General features: G+C 39.9%; 1 protein-coding gene across 2 annotated transcripts; it reads right to left on the bottom strand.

Annotated features, from left to right (window-relative positions):
- Positions 1-10,837: 10,837 nt before the first annotated feature.
- Positions 10,838-13,077, bottom strand: LOC115589725 (zinc finger protein 862-like). Of its 2 annotated transcripts, none has more exons than XM_030430833.1 (3): positions 12,259-13,077; positions 11,899-12,129; positions 10,838-11,347 (listed from the first exon to the last, which is right to left on the bottom strand). In XM_030430833.1, the coding sequence occupies exons 1-3, from the start codon at positions 12,976-12,978 to the stop codon at positions 11,327-11,329; spliced, it is 972 nt and encodes a 323-aa protein (XP_030286693.1). In that variant the 5' UTR covers positions 12,979-13,077; the 3' UTR covers positions 10,838-11,326. The 2 variants fall into 2 exon arrangements, with proteins under 2 accessions (XP_030286693.1, XP_030286692.1); XM_030430832.1 differs by lacking the exon at positions 10,838-11,347 and adding an exon at positions 11,439-11,711.
- Between the last annotated feature and the right edge of the window lie 3,465 nt (positions 13,078-16,542).

The following is a 16,542-nucleotide window of genomic DNA, read 5'->3' as shown; positions in this document are numbered from 1 at the left end:
AGTGTGATTTTGAAGTTTTTGTGTGAATGATAAGCCCATTGGAAGTTTAAGCAAACCTGTCCCAGTGAGTCACTAATATAACATTATGGGGAACAAAACGGGGAAATTAGAAATTCTAGATCACCCTCTTTCAGGTCCTGCTAAAATCATGGCAGAAAAATGGGGAAAAAATGTGGTTAAGGATGTTCCACTTTGGCACCATATAACTCAGGGGGTGTTTCCAATTAAAGGTACATTAAGCACAGAATGTTTAGAATGGTGTAGAGTTATGTTGGAAGAAAAGAAAAAGAAAGTAGGAAAGAAAGGTATTGACTGGCAAGCTTTCCAAAAGTGGGAAAGAGAAGCAGAAATTAAAGAAGCTAAATCATTAGCAGGATTAATGATAAAACAGAAAGCAGAAGAGAAAGAAGAGGAAGAAGTAGAAGAAGATGGTTCGCGTAACAGTGAAAGGTTTTCAGAAACGTAGGGAAAGAGAAAGAAAACTGCCTCCTCCATATGCAATCTCTACTATTACCACCCGCCTGTTAACACCCGTGGCACACAGAGATCTGTTAAAAAACTGAACTGATTAATGATCTACATCCGGGCTTGAAGAACTGTGTCATGACTACCTGTATGGGCTGGGAAACGGAGCCCATGACTACTGTGTGCACACAGGTTTTGCACTCAGAAAGAAATCAAACAGACTTGGATTTTAAACAAACAAAGAAACTTCAATCTGCTCAGATGAAGTATTATCAGAGAGATAACCCACAGGAACCAAGACAAAAACGGCAGTCCCATCAGAACAACGGTGGCATGAGGAGCAGAGGATGGAGGCGAGCGGGGCCACACAGAAGGAAGTACGATGACAGTGACAGACGCAAGTGCTACAGGTGTGAAGGGTTTGGACATTTTTCATTTGATTGCGCTACCCCCGACTCTTATCAAGGAGAGAGGAAGGAGTCAAGATCCTGGCCACATGCTGACCCCTATCAAGAAGAGGGGGAGGAGTCGAGGGGATCCTGGCCACATGCTCCATCACAAGAACTTGCTGAAGCCATAAAATTCAGGAGGCAGGTAAGAGCATTTGAACAAGCACGTAGACATGAGCAAAATTAGACACAAGTAATGATGAGACACACACACACAGAAACACTGATTGACTGATAAAGACTAAGAAAATTGCTTCTAACACTATTAATAGCTTGAGGCTGTAAGCAAGTTAAATTTCTGGGGATAAAAGATGCAAAATTCCCTAAAGCTGTTGAAGTCAGTATTTTGTCATTCAGCCTACCATAAATTAAGGTGCCATTGTTGACTTCCTAAATCTCACCATGCACCTCCCACATCTTGCCTGAAAGGTAAACAAATGGGGGGGTGGAGATCATTAAACACATTAGAGTCATAAATGAAGCTGATCATCATCCAGCAGATGTTTCTAACACTAATGTTAAACATTCTATCAGACTGGGTTTTTCAGTTATGATTTTAACAAATGCATATTCTAGCATTCCTGTTTATCCTGACTCACAGTTCTGGGTTGCTTTCACTATCAATGGTAAAAATGTTATACTTGGATGCAGATGCCATAGGGTTTTCTTCTCCAATTTTCACTTTGGATTGCAGTAGAGCTGAAAACTTAGCATTAGCGACCATTGTGTGTTATTACACTTTTCAGTATTTGACAATGTTTGTGCATATGTTTTCCTATGCAGTGTCATGACTGTAGATTCTTGGTTGTTGTGTCTGGTTTTGTCTTGTGGTTTCTTGAATTTGATTTCCGTGTCTATGTATCTTGTCTTGTGTCTTGTTTTTCCCATGCCCTCATGTGTCCTTTAAGTTCTCCTGTGTATTTTCCTATGTTCCCTCTGGCTCCCTCTGTCTATTGCTTTGTTCCCTTCATGTTCTCACGTGCTCCTCCCCTTCGTTATCTCACCTGTTGGTCCACCTCACCTGTTCCTCGTCTTGTCATCAGTGTCTGTGTACTTAGTCTCTGTGTTCCCCTCACTCCTTGTCTGGTCATATGTACTCGGGATGTCTTCTGTAATTGTCAGCCTCTGTCTCGTCCATGTTCCCGTCCATGTGCCTGCTCCTGTCAGTTCCTTGTTCCCCACGGTATGTGTTCTGGATTTGAGTTTTGCATTTTGCATTTTTTGATTTGAACTTTGGTTTTGATTAGTACTTTGCCCAGTTTTTGTTGCAACTTCGCCTTGCTTTCTTTTGCTACTTTGTCTCTTGCCCCCGTTTTGTCTGCTCCTGTTTTTCATGTTCAGCTTTACAATAAAGCTCGCTTTTTGTTTCCCCTAGCCTTGCCTCTCGTGTATAACTGCATTTGGGTCCACATTCCCCTTTCCTTAGTCTTCCCTTTATCCCCCCGCCTGACATGCGGGAGTACTGTCAAACTGAGACAGTGTAACCATTTTAGTTTTATGGCAGAAAACGGTCCTAAATTTTTAAAGGAAAAGTTGCAAATTCTCTTTAAAATGAAATGCGTTATTTTACTCCGGAAGGTCGTGAATTGGGTCCCGATTACATCCATAATCTTGGATGTTTCAAAAAATCTGCGAAGGGGAAAAAAAAACACGATTGCCTTATTGAATTTAGCAGGCTATTGTTGTCCGTGGATTTGATACAATTGTGGAGATCTCCCAACTCCAATATAATCACATATGGGGGTAGACATTTGGCCATGACTGACTTTTTGACTTGGACTCCTGACGCAGAGAAAGCTTTTACTGACTTAAAACAAGCTTTTTCGAGTTCCCCTTGCCTATAGCTACCAGACACTCTGACATTTTTAAATATTTAGTTTTTCTGAATGTAATGAGTTTTTGTGAAAGAAAATTCTTACTCAGTCACATGGTGACAACTGGCCTGTGGGATACTATTCAAAAATGTCCACAACACAGTGAGATATGGTTGCATACCACAAGGCTGTACAGCATGTGGGCATGTACATTAAAGATGGCCACATATGCAAAATATTCATATGTGGCCAGAACTGCTTCAGTAGGCCAGCTGCTAAAGTCTTTATTTACAGGAAAACCTGCCCACCTTTACCCAGCTAAACTGCTACACTAGCAAAATGTGTTTGCTGACAATGACTCACGTAACTTTATAAAAAAGTACTGTCCTTTAACCCATTAATTTTGCTCCTGACAGCTCCAGATGGAGAATCACACTCCTGTTCTGAAGTGGTCGTCACGGTGTCAAAACCAACAGATGCACTCTTTGACACTTCACTCATTAACCTTAACTCTGTTTTTCTTTTAGATAATTCTGCTGTGAGAAATCCAACAGATGGATCCCCTTGAGTGTCATATGAAATGTACTAACTATGATATAGTTGACAGTACTAATATTCCAAATAACCTGTCTGCTCTGGCAGCGTTTTTTATCTTTTCCATTTTTAGGACCGGGAATAATATCACAGTACATACGGACTCTCAGTATGCATTTAAAATGTCATGATTTCACACATTATAGGAAATCACGATTTCTTACTTCTACAGGAAGATCCACTGATCCTAGAAGTCAAATCATTAACCTTTTGTCTGCATTACTTCTATCCTATGCTAATGTAAAGTTCATACAAGTGCTAATGACCCAGTGTCACTGGAAAATGCAGCTGCTAAGACAGCTCATCAGGATCAAAATCAGAATACTGTATTGATCCCCAAGAAAAAAATGTTTTTGTTTTCAGGTACTCCGTGAAAAGTAAAATACAGATACAGCATGAGTGGAAACAAGTGCTAAGATAAAGAGATAAATAAAACAGTAAAATACACTATAAAATGAAATTGGATAAAATATACAATAAATGATATATTAAAGTAGACAATCTGGGCATATATACAATATGAAATGGTGAGCGTTCTAAATGAAAATGAGTAATTATAGTTTTGTTTGCTCTGTTTTCTATAAATAGCCATATGATTCTGATTTTCAAAGCGAGGAGTGGTGCAGTTTTGATGACCACAGACAGGAATGACTTCCTGCTATATTTTTTATTTTTTTTATTTTATTTTTTTTCCCCACCTGTCTCCCTGATTCTACAGATATTTAATTTTATCTGTCCTTTTAATAAAGTCTATCTGCTTCAAACAGAAGCTGATGCGGTAGAAAACATTCTATGGAAATAGGAAAAAGTTTATTGAACTCCCATCTGACCTCTGGATTGGTGTAAACGCCCACCCAGTACTGCCAAAAGCCATACTTCCCTTTTTTGCAAAGTTTGACACATGGTCTTGACCATGTATCAAAAGGGAGGATGTAGAATATTGTAAATAGATTATGGCATACGGCAGGATTTTTCAACTTTTTGTTAAAAACTTTGTTAAAAATTGTGTGATTTGTTAAACTTAAAATGTCGGCAGAGGCATAGCCTCTGTCAGCCCATCCTTAACATTAAGATATTTTTTGAGCATTAAATAATGGATTTTATTCAACTCACTCCATGTAATAGGTCTAAATACTGTCACATTGTTGTGAAAAACATTTTCTCAAAAGGGATTGAATGCTTTCCATGTAAATATGTAACAGCGATCTAAATTGCTAAATAATTGCTGAGGGAAATAATTCCCCATAGGTCTCTCCCCTAAAAAATAAAAAAATAAATAATCAAGTAATAATGGATCACACTTACAAATAAATAATAGTAATGAGTGATAATAAAACATGATAGATAAATGTAGATAATTTTATTCAAAACATCTCATAAAAAAAAAAAAAAAAAAAAACAAAGCCCGCACGTAAACCTAAAATCACATTGTGCTAGCTAGTGGAGGTGCAGTGGAACCCGCTAACTAGACCTTAAAAACAAAGTTGACTGAATTGATGGCAGAAACAGATATGTCATGGATTAGTTTTTTACCTTGCATTGATTTTTTCTTTTTATGAGAGGCTGCCTACATAAAATGACTAGACTGTCTCCTTACGAGATAATCACTGGCTGTCCTTTGAAAATAATTAACACCCCGTTTCCCCAAAACATTTTAACCCCCTGCTGATCGTTTAAGCTAGTGTTGTGCATTTAACCATATTTCTTTGAAGCTAATCTTCTATGAGGTGAAAAGTGGTCCTTCTGGAGCCTACGTTGGTGCAAACTCCACAATATCCAGCCTAGAGACTAGACAGTGAAAAAAGAACCTGAGGAGGAAGCACTAGAGTCAACCACGGTGGACAGGACCACATCAGATGCTGCTAACAATGCCCACTGCTGCCCGGATAGCTGAGAGGGACACCTGGATCCATGCATCCCAGCGCAAGCCTTTTCCGAGCCATGCCACTGAAGGAAGGACAACAACCTCACCTGCAGAGTGCTGAGAGGGGACACCGTTGGACGATTATGACTGTGGTCTTCATCCTTGTTTTTGGTCACCATAATGGCCATTACCCAATCCTGTTTTTCAACGGAACAAAGTTTCAAACCACCAACTGATTCACCTGCAGTCATCAATCACACTAATATCATCCATACTGATACTCAGACACCCCATCTCTCACAGAAGGGTAAAAATGGACTGTCTACGAGAGCAGAAGAACCGATGCAGGATCAAACAATCCTGAAAGGACATAACTAAAACTTGCCACAGAGCAGGTGATCAGGAGAAAAAGAGAACTGTCTGAAAGAGAAAATAAGTGGAAACCCAGCGTTTTTGATGGAATGGGCTCCAGGAAACCCACATGATGATTTAAATGATGAGTTGATATAATTCTGTTCTTTAATAGTAACTGTTTGAATGAATTTTTTTTGTGTGTTTGTATTTTTGTTTTTGTTATTCACAGTAGAAAACTGACAGCTGTAAACATTTTGAAGCTGTTAAAATTTCCTTTCCTATTTTTGAAACTTTCAATGTAATTTCTCAAAATGTTGTGTTTAGACTTTTGTGTCAAAAGGGAGGAATGTGAGAAAATTACATAGGCTTCCTTTTGTTATCAATGTACTGTAAGGACAAGAGGGGGAAGAGAGACTGTCACACTGCCTGAGGTGTCACAAGAGCCACAGGTGGGGGCACATCCCCACATGGAAAGATACACAAGTTTAGATAAGATAACATTTGCTGTCCCATCTGTTACATCAAAGGGTCACTGTCCTGGGAAGACAGGACACACCAAAATATCAAAGAGTCATTTATCTGTAAAGAAGATGTTTTATGACTGTTGTAAATGAAGGTAACCTCCTCTCTGTTCTGTAATTAATAGATACATGTATCGAGTTATCTATATATAGATATCTCTCTATCTCTCTATATAATACTTGAATAAAAAATGAACATGTTTAATGTAACAAATGTTTTATTGATTTAAAGTCCAGTGGGGGTCTGCCCCTTGTCCCCGCTCTTTGCTGGGGCATGTGTCAGGTGCATCTGGATAATGCTTTCTATTTCTGCATCCGTGGCCTTCACGCTCCATCTCTTCACAGCAGCTGGAGAGAGGGCATAAGGAAAAATTTTACATTTTAACAGAGTGCCTATTTAGATATTAAATGCACTTTATAGATGGCAGGAACACTTTGTTTTGGGAGTTGGAAGAGTAATGAAAGAACCACTTCTTAGAGCCACACAGTGGCCTGAATGTGATGGTTCCTCATAAAGCCAGTAGGCATTAACAGTCTGTGCTATGGTAGCCCAGCTGAGCCCAGGATAGCCACATGCAAATGAAGCCCATTCAGTAATTTCAGTTATATCAATCTTAGTTTCTTACACTTGATCACATGACACAGCTTTGTCACCTTAAAAGGCAGTTTGTCACATTGTCCCCCTCCATGCATGTTGTATTTTGCCATGACTCCATTCGTCATGAGCCTGTAAGACAAAATTCCTGTAAGCATTTTGTAAATTTAACAAAATAAAAACAGCACCAAGAGTTTGTCATTTACATAATTGGATCAGTAATATAGGAAGTTGTGTACTATAACTTTTACATTAAAATGTGTTTTTGTTCCACTCAATCTAAACTCCCTCTGCTGGTCCCGACACCAGCCACACTTAAGGACTACAACATATAAAAAATATTAAGTGTTCTCAATCTTTCAGTATTTGTAGTTTGACATTTTTAATGATGTAGATGACAAACTCTTGGTGCTGTTTTTATTTTGTTATATTTACAAAATGCTTACAGGAATTTTGTCTTACAGGCTCATGATGAATGGAGTCATGGCAAAATACAACATGCATGGAGGGGGACAATGTGACAAACTGCCTTTTAAGGTGACAAAGCTGTGTCATGTGATCAAGTGTAAGAAACTAAGATTGATATAACTGAAATTACTGAATGGGCTTCATTTGCATGTGGCTATCCTGGGCTCAGCTGGGCTACCACAGCACAGACTGTTAATGCCTACCGGCTTTATTAGGAACCATCACATTCAGGCCACTGTGTGGCTCTAAGAAGTGGTTCTTTCATTACTCTTCCAACTCCCAAAACAAAGTGTTCCTGCCATCTACAAAGTGCATTAAATATCTAAATAGGAGCTCTGTGAAATGTTAAATTTTTCCTTATGCCCTTTCTCCAGCTGCTGTGAAGAGATGGAGTGTGAAGTCCACGGACGCAGAAATAGAAAGCATTATCCAGACCCATCTGACACATGCCCCAGCAAAGAGCGGGGACAAGGGGCAGACCCCCACTGGACTTTAAATCAATAAAACATTTGTTACATTAAACATGTTCATTTTTTATTCAAGTATTCAATATATAGATTACTCGATACATGTATCTGGTCCTGAATGCTGTCTTTTTTACCTAAGATTAGTCCATGTACTACTTTTATTTTACAGTATGGGTGAACATCACTCGGGTATTTTAACTTTATCACAGGTGAGTTTATTTACTATCATAGTTTCAACCAGGATCACCATTCCTGTGATATTTTAAGTTGGCAAAAGTGAAATCTGCTGTTGTCTATTGGACTTTTTGACCTCGATGCAGTTTGAGGAATTGTTTGCTGAAATTGAGGAGTTAATTAAAATAGTTGTACATTAGAGCCTTGAGAATTGCACATGTATACAGCACAAGAGCTGTGCTTGTCATAGAATTTATGGATGTGGTAATGCCAGTTATCTAGGCACAAGTTGAAACCCTCAGTTTAGGTAAACATCTTTTTAAATGCAAAACATGTGTATTTTGATAAAGGTTGAAATGTCATCTATTCATCTGTCATCTATTCGACTTTGAAACAACGTAAAATGATGGCGTCTATTAGCCGTCGAAATGATGTCGGTCATGAGAACGACGTCAGAAAAACTTTGATTTCATCACCTCTGGTCGACGTCGAATCAACCTGCCTGATCGTCGTCAATTAGACGTCATGTAGAGACGTTGAAAAGTCGTCTATACAACGTAATGACATTGATGTAGCCTGCTCTGTGAGCCGTCGATATGTCGTCTAAACGTCTCATGACCGACGTCAGGAAAAACTTTCGAAAAACTTTCATTTCAGCACCTCTGGTAGACGTCGAATCGACCTGCCTGACCGACGTTGATTAGACGTCGAATGGGTAGTGGTTTGCAGCCCCCGGCATCTCGGTGTGGAAGGGTGGTGTTCAAGCCGCGTCAAAATGAATATACATATACATGACTTGGATCGATAAGTAGGGTGATCAGAATGTTTTTCCTGGTTAGTGGAAATGGCCGAGGACCCGTCTCCAGACGGGATTCTCAAACCACACCTCCAGCACATCTGGGACCGTCGCCAGTTAAACCACAAAGCTCAGAACAACAAGAAGAGTTAAGATCATTGCAGCTTAATTGTCCACAAGATAGCAGCAGTACAGCATAACAAAAAGTGCCAGTCAGGTCGTCTGATTAAAATTCCTGTATTTTGTTCATATTGCAATATCTTTCGCAGGGTTAAAAAAAAAAATCGTAATGTCAGGTTTTTCCAATATCGTGCAGCCCAAGGTATTCATTACTATTTTTCTAGTGGAGAATGATCAGGTGCTTAAAATTGGCTATGTCATTCTCTCCAGCTCTAGAGCCTCGGCATTCTCTGGCAGAAATGTGTTTAGTTTGACAGCCATACTTATATACTGTAATCAATGCGTCCTGTGGGTGCAAAGTTAAATGTGTACGTTTATTCAAAACCATGCAACACTTAAGTTTATTATGATGAGATTTCAACCACTTATAGCAGTGATGTTGTTTTGGATGTTATTTACACCGCTGTTCTTGTTTGTGCGACAGAGTACATAACAATGTGCATGGGTTACAGGGTTTCTGCCGGGGTCATCCAATTGAATTTAAGAATGTTAAACACAACTTCCGGTATGACCGCGAGCTAGTAAGTCACGCTCAACCCCGCTCCGTTAAAAATCCTAAAAACTCCTGATATAAAATATAGAACTGTACCTATAAAGGGTAGGCGACCCTTGGCGTTGGAGCGGTGATGTCAAATCTTGGAAAAACGAGCAGAAATAGAGGGAAAACACAGACGCAGGTGAAGTTAACTGACTTCAGGACGCAAAGCATGGAAAATCAAGCTAGCAAAGAAGCTAACGTTAGCACTGAGACACCCGAGGAAAGCGACAGTGAGTTGACCGGAGCTAAAGCAGAGATACTGGCGGCAATACACAGCTTGAAGTCCGAGTTCTCAACCAGACTTGATGGGATCCTGCATGCCGTTGAAGAAAACAGAAAAGAACTGGCCGAGTGCACCGAGAGGATAAAGCATAAAACTTGGATAAAGTTATACTTCATCCAAATCTAGGGAGCTACACCAGAAAAGACAGCAACTAGAATCCAGGATACAAATTTTACAAGAGCAGGTATTTAGGAATAAAACCCCAGAAGCAGAAAAGGAATTGTTGCTCTTAAGAGCAAAATATAATAAACTATCCGCAGCTATGGCAGCATCCAGCATGCTTAGGCTGAACCAAACATTCTACGAGCAAGGGGAAAAACCCGGCGAGCTTCTAGCCTGGCAGATTAAACAGTTAGAAATTATGAAAAACATTACTTCAATTTTCAACAATAATGGTGATACAATAATAGACCCTGCTGAAATAAACAGGGAATTTAGGGAATACTATGAAAATCTATATAAATCCCAAATCAAATATGACCCCTTGGTTCAAAAGACATTTCTGGATAAGCTGGATATTCCAACTATTTCTGAGGAATTCGCAGAGATGCTAGAGGCAGATCTTAAGGAAGAGGAAATAAGCATCGCTATTGATGGCATGAAAGCAGGAAAATCAGCAGGACCAGACGGAATCCCAATAGACCTGTATAAAAAATGTAAGACAAAATTACTTAAACCACTATTAGAAATGTTTTTGGAAGCATTTTGTAATGATAGTTTACCCAAATCAATGACTGGTGCATTAATAACATTACTGATAAAACCAGGGAAGCCCAACAATAGATGCGGAAATATGAGACCAATAAGTCTACTAAACTCTGACCTCAAAATTCTGTGTAAAGTCTTAGCAAGACGGCTACAAGAAACATTACCCAGTGTAATACATAGAGATCAAAATGGGTTTATCATCGGTCGCCAGGGGTTCCACAATGTTAGGAGGGTCCTTAATATTATTCAAGGCTTGGAGGATACTTCAAATATGGCCCTCCTATCTCTAGACGCCGAAAAGAGTTTAACCCGAGTCAGGGCTGTAAACTAACTTTTTGGCTCACCTGCCAAGGGGACCGGTAGATGAAAGAATCTACCGGCCAAGTAATTTTTTTACCGGCCAAATAATAAATTGCCTCTTTTTGTTGCATATACATCTGTTTCAGTACTTTTCATGGAGATAACAGTATTATATAACAATACATGCTTAGAAAAGAGGCCAAAGTATTATTTAGAAATATATTTTAATATTATTAATTAAATTTCACAACATTGCATCCCATCCGATCCAGTATGCAACTCAGAACTCCTCATCACTGTCTTCAACAGACACGCTCTCAGACACCCTCTTTGCACCACCATCCATATAGTCAGGCCGCCTGCTTCGAACTGAGCTTTCGTGCCACAGCATCACAGCTGTGCTCGGATCAAAGTCTTTCATTTCTGGGGAGCAGAGATGGATAATCAGAAGATCGGACAGAGTGTCAGACAGAAGGCTGGACCGCCAATCACTTTTCACCATGTTCATGGTGCTAAAACCCCTTTCACAGTCAGCAGTGGAGGCGGGAAGGGACAGGACCAGGTCGATGACAGCCAGCAGGTCAGGGCAGGAGTGCTGATGGGTCCTGTTCACAGTGGCCCAGGACAAGTGTGGATGTGACAGGAACTGTGGCTCTTGGTACATCAAGGACTTCAAGACAGTCCACTGGTCCATCACATTCTCAGCATGGATGCCAGAGGTCTCCAGGACAGGCCTGAAGTGGTTCACCAGTGTCTCTACTTCAGTGTCACCAAAATCTAGAAGAGTTGTACACATAGGTCTACATTACAACAAGCATAATGCATGTTTATTTTCTCAAAATCAAAATATAATCGTCATGACACTGAATTTAAGTGCTCTGCTGTAGTACTTAATTTAAAAACACCTGCTGCTGCATCTCCTGACTCTGGCCAGTTGGCAAAGTTGACGAGCTTGGTGGCACACAGCACACCTACACCGACATCCTGGAACCTGTCGGTCATACTCTCAACTACCCTGTCAAGCAGTTTAACCCGTGAGGCGATGAGGGTCTGGCTGTCACTGCTTGTCAGTGAAATTCCCTCATAGCTGTTGTTGTTGTCCCTCATAGCTTTTGTCACTGTAGCCTGCATGGGACCTTCTCTGGTGGAAAAAAAGGCTAATTTTTACTATCCTATCAGAATAAACCTTTACAACGCATTCACACATTCTACCCCTCTCTTTTTTTGTGTGATCAAATGTTTAACATTCTACCCCTCTCTTGTTGGAATCATTTTTATTATTAAAATTCAGAGTCAGTTATTTCCTATTACTTCTTAAATGACCATACCTGGGTTTTACACTTCTTGAGGACTGCCTGTGGTGCGCTTAAGCAGCTGTGAGCCTCGGCGATGGTGATGGTCGACCTCTGGAGAGAGACGGACAGGTTGCTCAGGTGTGTTAGTGTGTCATGCAGGAATCCACAGAAGCGGATGAAGACAGCCTCCCTGGCAGTAGAGTAGTACTTTCTGGCTTTGGCCTGTTGGACTCCTCTGACATTTTCAGCATCACAAGACTGAATCTGAAAAATACATCAAAACCAAACACATACAACAAAATTACTAGCTTTTCAAAAACACTTATCAGATAACACCCTGACAAGCACTGTCACAGTCACACATTCCTTTTGATATATTAATAATGCCACTACCTGTTCCAGATGTTGGACAATCCCCTGAAAGCCCCGCAGGAAGTGGTCCAGGGAGCGTAGGAGGTGTCCTACCCATCGGATCCCACCGATCCTAGTAGGCACCAGTGGTTTGTGCCCGAGAGCCTGGAAGCTGTTCACCAGGTTAGCTCTGTTCAGTGGACTGGTATGGTAGAATGTGTAGAGGCCACTGAGGAATTCTTCCACTCTCTGGAACATGACATGGGAATTGATGGCATCCATGAAAGCCAGTTCTTGGCGGTGTGCCATGCAGTGGATACGAATGATGTAAGCCCGGTTCCCCTTCAGCCGGCTGACCACACCGCTCTTCGCTCCCACCATCACAGCAGCACCGTCTGTTGCCAGGGCGACCAACTTGCTCTCCCATTCTTCGCACACACCCTCCATGATGTCTCTGATGGCGCTGGTTATGTGTGCTGCTTCTGCCTTCTCCACTGACTTGATGCCAACAAACTTTCTCTCAATCTTGCCCTTGTGACTCCACCTCACATATACCAGCTCCTCCTCTTTCACCGAGCTATCAGTGGACCCGTCAGACATGATGGACAGAAATCTAGTGTTTTTCAGCATCTCCCTGATTTCATTTCTCTCTGCCTCTGCAATATATTGGGTGAACTCTTTCGCCTGTGTTTTGTTCCTGTAGGTTGCACCCAAGGCAATGCCTTTCTGTTCATCCAAGCTGCAAACAATCATGCCAAACATTAACACTAATCCAATAATAACTAATAACACAGATACAGTAATGTTATCCAATACATCGAGTTTTGCTATTGCTATTCAATCAGTTTGCAGGTGTGTTAAATTTGTCTTCACCACCAATGAGGACAACTAGCCCTGTTCACTTCAGATGTACCGTTATATTCCGTTATATGTGAGGTCACAACGGGGCTAACGTTATCAAACAATTGTAAAAAATTATGCCATAACATTGTGGGGCTACATTTTCATAGAGCTAGCTAAGTAGCTAATTTAGCAAGCCTTGGCCTTGGCTATATTAACATTAATGTAAGCAATATGAAGAGTGGACCGGAATCAGAATTATTTCATTGACAAATAACATTTTCACTTACTCGCACATCCACTCATAGTCGGTGAACGGTCTCCCCTTCTTCGCAAGGGCATGAGCTGTCCTAAACATGGCCTTGAGTTTGGCTCTCGTCTCCTCTGATAAACACGTCAACGCGGCAACAGTGGGTTGAGAAAAGAGTGGCTCGGACTGAGCCCAAGCCACTGATTTGCAGATACCATGACACCGGCTTCCCTCATGCTCCCGGATGCTCTCAAATTTCATCGTTTTGTTGCCCACCACAAATGAATTTAAGCGCTGCTTTTCTTTGGCGTGTGTCTGGCAGACGGAGCAAAACATGACACCCGTCGAGTCGTCGTACTTTAGCCATTCCCTGTCAGTCTTCCACTTCTCGCTGAACTTCCTCACTTTTGCTTTTTTCGGCGGTGTTTCACCTTCTTTGTCACGTTCCTTTCCACCTATCTCCTCGTTTTTCCTCTTTGGTTCAGTCACACCGGGGATGTGCCGCCACATTGCTGTGCTCGAATCACACAGTTACGGCGCCAAACTGCTAAAGAGCGGTGACGCGCACGCTACGTTGCTTCTGAGGGGAACTATTTTCTACAGTGGTGACGTCGGGGGAGCTTCTTCAGTGCGACACACAACAAATCACTGGTTTAGTACTAACGTTCGCTACCGTCATAATTCATCACTTTGCAGCTACTACAATGTTTTGCTATATCATGCATAATTTATTGCAAGAGCACAACCATCTGGACAAACATTTACCCGCCCTGTGGCATGTAACCCTCCAAAATTAGGTCGCATGGGGAATATTTTAGTCGCATTTGGCGAGTGGCGACCGCTAGTTTACAGCCCTGGGTGGAGTGGTCCTACCTTTTTAACACTCTGGAAAGATTTGGATATGGGAACAAGTTTATAAAGTGGGTTCAACTACTGTACCTTAACCCTACAGCGGAAATACTAACAAACAAAAATATATCAGAAACTATCTCAATCAAAAGAGGATGCCGTCAGGGGTGCCCCTTGTCGCCGCTTTTGTTTACTCTGGCAATTGAACCATTTGCTATAGCTGTACGGATGCACACAGGAATAGTGGGAATAACAATTGGCCCGACAGAACATAAACTTTCCCTATATGCGGATGACGTTGCCTTATTTCTCTCGAACCTTAACAAAACAATCCCTACACTTCTGCAGTTAATACAATCATTTGGGGCCATCTCAGGATATACAATTAATAACACTAAGTCGTCAATTCTATTACTTAATGAAAAGGAAAGGGAAAACCCACCTCCGGAAACTTCCAAATTTAAAGTCGTGGATCAATTTACATATTTAGGAATACAAATTGGATCTAAACTAGCTCGGATTGTTAAAATTAACTACGTGCCTTTGATGGAAGAAATAACAAAATCAATTTATAGGTGGATTAACCTGCCTCTATCTTTGATTGGCAGAATAAATATCATAAAAATTAATATACTCCCTAAAATATTGTATGTATTTCAGAATGTTCCGCTGCCTCCACCTGATGAATTTTTTCAGAAGATAAGAAGGTTATTCACAGAATTTATATGGGCTAATAACCGTGGCAGAGTTCGCTTGTCACTCCTATATCTACCATATAGTAAGGGGGGCTTAAAAATTCCAAATATAACCTGGTACTATTGGGCGGTACAACTAAGGACCATCAAGTTTTACTTTACATCAAGGGATAGTCCACAATGGACAGAAATGGAATCAGAGGGTTTAAGTTTGTCTCTACCCCTGGACTTATATTCAGATAAATTGTCTAATTTGATGAAACGAACTACGAATCCAATTGTTAAAAATATGATAAAGGTGTGGTTTGAAGTGAAAAAATATATTAAAGAACCTGAAGTATTGTCTCAGTATAGTCCTGTGTGGGGAAATCAACACTTTACTCCAGGTAGAGCAGACGCTATATTTAAAACATGGGCATCAAAGGGACTAGAAAAGATTCAGGACTTGTTTATGCCCAGTTCAGACAATATGATGTCATTTGAAGAAATTAAACATAAGTATGACATAGATAAAAAATATTTTTTAAAATTTCTCCAACTCAGAGCTTTTATTAGGACAAGTCAAAATGGTCTTATAACTAAACCTTTAACAACCAGTTTAGAAAAATTGATGTCTAAGGACAGTTCAAGCAAAGGTGCTATTTCAGTCTAACTCATTAGAAAATTCAGATTGTAAAAGAAACTTGTGGAGTAAAGACCTGGGAAAAGAGATCTCCCCAGAGGACTGGGGATCAATATGCACAAAGGCTCACTCCCAATCAATCAACACTAGATTGAGACTATTACAGTATAAATGGACAATGAGAACGTATATCACACCAGTTAAATTAAATAAATATAATAGCAATATTCCTGCTCTATGTATAAAATGTATGAAGGAAAAGGGGACACTATTTCACTGCTTGTGGCAGTGCAGTAAGGTCAAAGCCTTTTGGGAAGAAATTCAAAAAGCAATAGGAAAGATTATCTCAAAAGACCTTGTAATAAACCCAGTTTTCTTTATTTTAGGACTTTATCCCAAAAATCCTAAATACACTAAGGGTGAACAAGTAATGATAGACACATGTCTTTTGCATGCAAAAAAATCAATTGCATTGTTCTGGAAGAAGTCCAGTAGACCAACTATTACATATTGGGTCAAACAAATGTTAAGAACTTTTTGAGAAGGTGTGGGGACCATTTGATCGATTTGTCAAAGGTGTGGAGCTAACGGACGAAGAGGAAGTTTAAGTTCTGGTTAATGTAAACCTCTCAATGAGGCTGATGAGAGTATAGATTGTGAAGTTATCTTAAAATAAGATTGACAACAATTTATTGTATTTTTCCCCCTTTTTTTGAATATATGAGTGGGACTATCTGAGAGGTTTATTTATTTTATTTAATTTTTTATTTATTTTACATTTTAGTTATTTATTTTGTGTCTTGTAATTATTAATTATTTAATTTTACCTTTTAATATGTTTTAAAAATGTTAATACATGTTTTGTGTGTACTACCAGTGTATCAGTGTAGTCTGAACAGTTGATTTACACTTCTGGGTGTCTGTAATTGTACACTGTACACATGTTTTGAGTAAAATGTCAATAAACATGTTGTTAAAAAAAAAAAAAAAAAAATGTTAAACACTTTTTTTAAACAACCAATAGTAGGCTACATACATACATATACATACATATACATATATATCCCAGC

This window comes from Sparus aurata, chromosome 10 (assembly GCF_900880675.1).
Source record: "Sparus aurata chromosome 10, fSpaAur1.1, whole genome shotgun sequence".
NCBI lineage: Eukaryota > Metazoa > Chordata > Actinopteri > Spariformes > Sparidae > Sparus > Sparus aurata.
This window is presented reverse-complemented; position numbering and strand designations above follow the sequence as displayed.

Excerpts from the sequence above, each read along its gene's own strand:
- LOC115589725 (XM_030430832.1), bottom strand. The coding sequence starts at position 12,978 with ATGTTTGGCATGATTGTTTGCAGCTTGGATGAACAGAAAGGCATTGCC. Across the intron at positions 12,130-12,258 it reads TTGTCCAACATCTGGAACAG|ATTCAGTCTTGTGATGCTGA; the intron begins GTAGTGGCATTA and ends TGTATTTTTCAG. Across the intron at positions 11,712-11,898 it reads TCAAGAAGTGTAAAACCCAG|AGAAGGTCCCATGCAGGCTA; the intron begins GTATGGTCATTT and ends TTTTTCCACCAG.